The sequence below is a fragment of the Chrysochloris asiatica genome, unplaced genomic scaffold (genome assembly GCF_000296735.1).
Source record: "Chrysochloris asiatica unplaced genomic scaffold, ChrAsi1.0 scaffold00007, whole genome shotgun sequence".
In the NCBI taxonomy this organism is placed as follows: Eukaryota; Metazoa; Chordata; class Mammalia; order Afrosoricida; family Chrysochloridae; genus Chrysochloris; species Chrysochloris asiatica.
In genome coordinates, this window is record NW_006408525.1 from 4,326,763 (window position 1) to 4,332,762 (window position 6,000).

Here is a 6,000-nt window from a genome sequence, read left to right on the forward strand (position 1 = left end):
AGAAATGTCTTAGTTTGAGAGATAAATTATATAAGCACCCTGCCATTAAAGCCAGGAAGGTGATAGCTAGCTGCACTGTTCACCTATTGTGTTGCCTAGTGCTTCCTGGAAATTATAGACCATGTAGCTATAAATTATTAGTCTCTGGTCTTTCCTGGAGTGTCAGAACTGTTCATAGAGATAGGCACAATATCCACAAATTTCCCAAATTGAGGACTCTTAGTGTATGAAGCAAAGATACTATTTTAGGTTTGATCTTGAAAGCAAACTATTAAAAAAATCTGGAAGAGTGAAAAAAGAACAGATATTGTGAGTATCTAAAATCTGATTTTGCTTTGTAATCAGAAGTATCTTCTGCTGAAGCTTTTGATTCGTCTTTAAATTGTTAAATGTGCTCAGAAATTAATAGAAATAGTTATGCAAGGCAGTACTTTTTTAGGATAGAGGACTGGCTGTGTTTACCAGTCTCCCAGGAAAGGGGAGTTTTGAACTTCTGAACATCTTGATTAAAGAGTATATAATTTTCAGAGAAATGTATCTATTTCCTGTATATGTTAATAAAGACTTGTGACAACTTAATTTTAAGAAAGAACTACCAAGAGACTGGTTTAATCAATGGAAGTAAGGCAGACAATTAAGTTCACTATTGAGTTGTCTACATCTAAATTACTATTTCATGTCATTTGTGAAATCTAATTTAAAACAATATTAATCAATGGAAGTAAGGCAGACAATTAAGTTCACTATTGAGTTGTCTACATATAAATTACTATTTCATGTCATTTGTGAAATCTAATTTAAAACAATATTAGTCATGGATATGGATTCAACATGGTAAAAATGAGAGCGTATAAATCTATAAACATCAATATTTGAAATACTTGTTTCTTAGGAGAAATAAGTCATTTGTATGAGGGACCTTGGAAAGAAAGAAAATGAAGATTTCCATAAAAAAAAAAAACCATATAGGTGGATTAAGAGACAAAGTAACTGTTTCTACTTGAGAAACTGTTGTTGTCTAACTTCATTTTCCTAAAAACAAAATGGAATTTCTCTGTCTAGTTATAAGATCTGGTGTGGCACTGTAGGATAAGCCCTGGGCGGCTGCTAACTGCAAGGTTGATGGTTCAGACCTACCAACTGCTCTTTGGAAACCGTATATAGGGTCGATATGAGTTGGAAATGACTAAAGGGCACTTAACAACAGCAGTTATAAGAAAGATTGTTATAAATGCTAGGTAGTTGGTATTATTTTATTCCACAGGGTTTTTTTTGTTTTGTGTTTCTTTGTGAAATAAATATTTGATGAGCTTTTGTAGATTTAAGGTCTAATTACATAATTGAAGAATTTTAATTTTCTAATTTTAAAATGTGAACATTCTCTTGACTAAAAGCCTTAGAAATTAGGTCGTTTGATTTAGGGTACCTTGTCTGTAGTTGTGCTTGTAACTTCACTGTTAACTATACAGTGCTTCAGTTTGATTTCAGTAATTCTAGTCACTTTTGTTATATCAGATATGAAAGTATCATTGCTACTCTGTGTGAGAACTTAGACTCACTGGATGAACCAGATGCTCGAGCAGCTATGATTTGGATCGTGGGAGAATACGCTGAAAGAATTGACAATGCTGATGAATTACTAGAGAGCTTCCTGGAGGGTTTCCATGATGAAAGTACCCAGGTAAGTTCTCTTCTACATCCTATGTCTTCGATCTCTTTAGGAAGATTTCAATGAAAGTCATGGTTAGGCATTTACTTAAATATATGTATTTATATACAGCATGTGTTTATATGTGTATTTGTATGGGGGGAGGGGAGAAGAGAGAGAAAGAGTGTATGTTATGTGTGTGTGTGTATTTATGTTCATTTTTCTCCCAAAGGGGATGACCTTTTTTAGTTCTACCAAGTTGTGTAGAATTGTCCTACATGATTTCGATCAATGGTCTTTATACTTTAGTGACGATCTGAAAAATTCTGTAGGGTTTGCTAAAGCACAGACTTCTGGGCCCCATCTTCAGAGTTTCTGACTCAGGAAGTCTGTCACAGGGTCTAATACTTTGCATTTCTAACAAGGTCTTTAGTGGTGCTTCTGGCCCTCCTTGTTGTCCAGTAGCCCACTCCTAATTGTGATCTAAAACATTCTGTCTTGGCTATTGCCCCAATATAATACATGATTTGATAGTTCCTCCAAAGTTAGATCTTTTGTTTGGAAGTAAATAATGAAGGACTTGGTCAGGAACCAGTTTAATGTCCATCAGTTAGCATGTACTTTAAGGAATATGGCATATGCTTATCTGGCTCAGGGAAGGGGAAAAAAAAAAAAAGCTTTGGCACCAAAAGTTCAATATGAGGACAGATGACTAGTGAGGTTTCAATAGATGAATACCTTTAACAGCTATTGCTGATATTGACTGAATTTTAACCTTTGTTAAAACCCAGCAAAACAGAATGGCCTAGAATAACTCAATGATGTCTGTTTAGGTACAGCTCACTCTGCTTACTGCCATCGTGAAGCTGTTTCTTAAGAAGCCATCAGAAACGCAGGAGCTGGTCCAGCAGGTCTTGAGTTTGGCAACCCAGGTAAGAAATCTAGATCAAGTGAGGTGTTGAGGAAATTATGGAACTTCTCCTATAATTAGGAAAAGTTTCAATTAGAGGAGATACAGTTTTTAAATGATGTTAAAGTAAAATGACAATGCTTTTTTACATATTCTGTTGATTGTAACTGATGTTTTATCTTTTAAATAAGCTGAGTACTTCCTGTTTTTTTAATCATTCATGAAAACTGAATTTAGACTCTCATGTATGCAGAGTAGAACTACTTCATAGAGTTTTCAAAGGTGTGACCTTTTATAAGTAGATCACCAGGCCTGTTTTCCATGGTGCCTCTCAGTGGTTTTGCACCAACCTTTTACATAGTAGTCGAGCACTTAACCATTTGTACCACAGAGGAACTATGTTGTGAAGGACATACTAACAAGAGCATGGCATCAAGCCTGACAGTTCCTCTTTAAGGGTGATCTAATTTCAGCTTTCAGTTGTAGGTACCATTTCAGAATATACAGGTTGCAACAAGGATCTCATGTAGTGTTCCCTTCCAGATTGTGGTTGCCTTTTTCTTAAAAGAAATTATTTTCTTTTTACATTTTCAAAAATTTTGCTAAGTCCATATTGTTAGTAGTTATTGTTGGGTCTTTATGAAACGCTGCCCAGTCCTGCACCATCCTTACAATCATTGGTAGGTTTGAGCTCAGTGTTGCGGCCAGTTATTATTAATTCTTGACTTTGCCAAACATGATGTCCTTCTCCATGGACTAGTCCTTCCTGGTATGATGGCATGTCCAGAGTACATGTGAAGAAGTCTCAACCATCCTTGCTTCTAAGGAACATTCTGACTATACGTCTTATAAATACATGGTGGGTTGTGTGCCATGGAGTCGGATCCAGTTCATAGCAACCATGGGTAGATTCGAATTGCTGACCTTGAGATTAGTAGCCCAATTCGTAACTGCTATACTAACAGGGCTCCTTTATAAATATGTTGTTGTTGTTGTTATGTACCGTTGAGTTGGTTTTGACATTTAGCAACCCTGTGAAGGGTTTCCGAGGAGTGCCTGGTAGATTTGAACCACGACAGTGCAGTTCTAATTGACTTTGTGGTCCAGTGCTTTATCCTGCAGCACCACACCAGAAATCTTTAATATTTGCCATTTCAACAGTCTTTAGGAAATACTTTTAAAGTGCTTAGGTTGCTGCCTTGGATTATTTTATATTTTTGGATCTCCCTAAGATGTCAAGGAGCTCTGGTAGCGTAGTGGTTACAAATTGGGCTGTGAGCCACAAGCTCAGCAGTTCGAAACTACCAGCTGTTCCGTGGGAGAAAGATGAGGCCTTCTGCTCCCGTAAAGATTCCCAGCCTTGGAAACCCTGTTCAAGGTTGCTGTGAGTCGGAACCGACTCCACGGCTCATAACAACAACAACAACAACAAGATGTCAAAATAAGAGGTTCACATGGATATTGATGTCAGTAATGTGGCAACTGGCCTTGGTGATCACATCACCATTTAGATCGACAGAAACCAAATAATTACTTTTTCTAGTGTAACTGAGTTCTGGTGTGGCACTGTGGGTTAATGCACTCAACTGCAAGGTCAGTTTCAACTGTAAGGTCAACAGTTCAAGCTCACCAGCTGCTCCTTGGAAACCCTATACAGAGTCATTATAAGTCGAAACGGACTTGACAGCACATAACAAGGAACTATAATTGTAGTTCCTAAGTGCTATTGAGTTGGATCCAACTCCTAGTGACCCTGGATAGGGTTTCTGAAGTGCTACTGGTGGATTTGAACTGCCAACATTACTGTTAGCAGTTAAGTGCCACACCAGAACTCAATTCATCATGATTTAGTAATGCTCTTAATTGTCATCAAGAATAGACTAGCTTTAGCAGACTGTTAGAATTCAAGTGTGTGTCTATACATGGAACCTGAGTCATATATTCAATGTAACATTTTTTCCTTTTTATCTCTTTATAGTGGTATACTATCACAAATTAAAACCCTTTCATAGTACTTTACTTAGTTCTGAGCTATTACTTTATTGTTCCTATTATTTTACATATTTAAAATTTTTATAAAATATCTTTGAAGTGGTTTTTTTTTTTTTTTTTAATTTCTTAGGCATCTCCCTTTGTCTGAAGCAAAGCAATTTTCATAGCCATCAAAGTAATGATTATTCAATATTATCACCATTGAATTGAGCATTTCAGACTTTTCGATCATTCATTTGTGTCGGTTACAGTGGATTCAGAACAGTTTTCTAGATGGAATTTTGGCTTTTCTCTGTCTACTCATCACCAAATAGGTAGCTGCTGTGATGCTGGAAGCTCTGCCACTGGTATTTTAAATACCAGCTAGGTCACCAATGGTAGATAGGCTTCAGCCAAGCTTTCAGACTTAAGACAGCCTAGACTAAAGAGAGGTAGACCAATTCTGAAGGTTAGCCATTGATAACTTTATGAATAGTAGCAGAACATTGTCTGATATTGCGCTGGAAGATGAGCCTGTCAGGTTAGAAGGTACTCAGAATACTACTGGGGAAGAACTGCCTTCTCAGAGTAGAATTGACCGTAAGGAAGTGGATGGATCAAAGCTTTGAGGACATTCATTTGCTGTTCAGGCACAACTCAAAATGAGAAGATATAACTATAAAATATCCATTAATAATCAGAATGTGAAAGTCTGAAGTATGAATCTAGGAAAATTAGAAATTGTCAAAAATGAAATGGAACACATAAAGATTGATATCCTAGTCATTAGTGAGCTTAAATTGAATGGAATTGGCCATTTTGAACCAATCATATTGTTTACTATGCCGAGAATGACAAATTGAAGAGGAATGGTGTTGCATTCATCAGAAAGAGCAGTTCAAGAACTGTCTTGGCAGTGCTGTCTATGATAGATTGATATCTGTATGGCTAACAGCAAGACTAATTAATACAACTATTATTGAAACTTATGCAACAACCACTAAAGTCAATGAGGAAGAAACCAACAGATACTTCTGATTCTAGACTTTGTACTGGAACTATTATTTTTAACAAAGTGACTCTCCCAGAGGTTCTCTTCATTCATAGAATCATAATGCTGTTGTTGCTAAATGCTCTTGAGCGTCATATAGCAGTTCCTTGCGCTCTTTGGAAACCCTATACAGGGTGGCAATGAGTTGGAACCAACTTGAAGGCACTTAACAACAACAACAACCATTTTATAGCTGATCTTGTGAGAATTCTTTTGGAAGCTCTCAAAATTTAAAAACGTTCTATTTGAGATCTTGTGGAAGGTTGTGGGCTAGCAATATAGTAGATTTCAAAACCAAATTTTCAGTTACCAAACAATTAGTAGCACCAAACAACTGAGTAGTGAAGGCCAGTTCAGAGTAGGCCTAATTCATCAGCCTTTAGAACAGGGGTGGGGAACATTTAGCCTGTGGGCTGCATT

The 6,000-nt window shown here is 36.8% G+C and overlaps 1 protein-coding gene across 2 annotated transcripts in view; it reads left to right on the plus strand.

Moving 5' to 3' along the window:
• The window catches only part of AP2B1 (adaptor-related protein complex 2, beta 1 subunit), a 151,074-nt gene that overhangs the window by 64,244 nt on the left and 80,830 nt on the right, over positions 1-6,000 (plus strand). For both annotated transcript variants that reach the window (XM_006832331.1, XM_006832332.1), the window contains 2 exons: positions 1,516-1,681; positions 2,482-2,580. In XM_006832331.1, the coding sequence (XP_006832394.1) occupies positions 1,516-1,681; positions 2,482-2,580 (265 nt within the window). The remainder of the gene's footprint in view (positions 1-1,515; positions 1,682-2,481; positions 2,581-6,000) is intronic.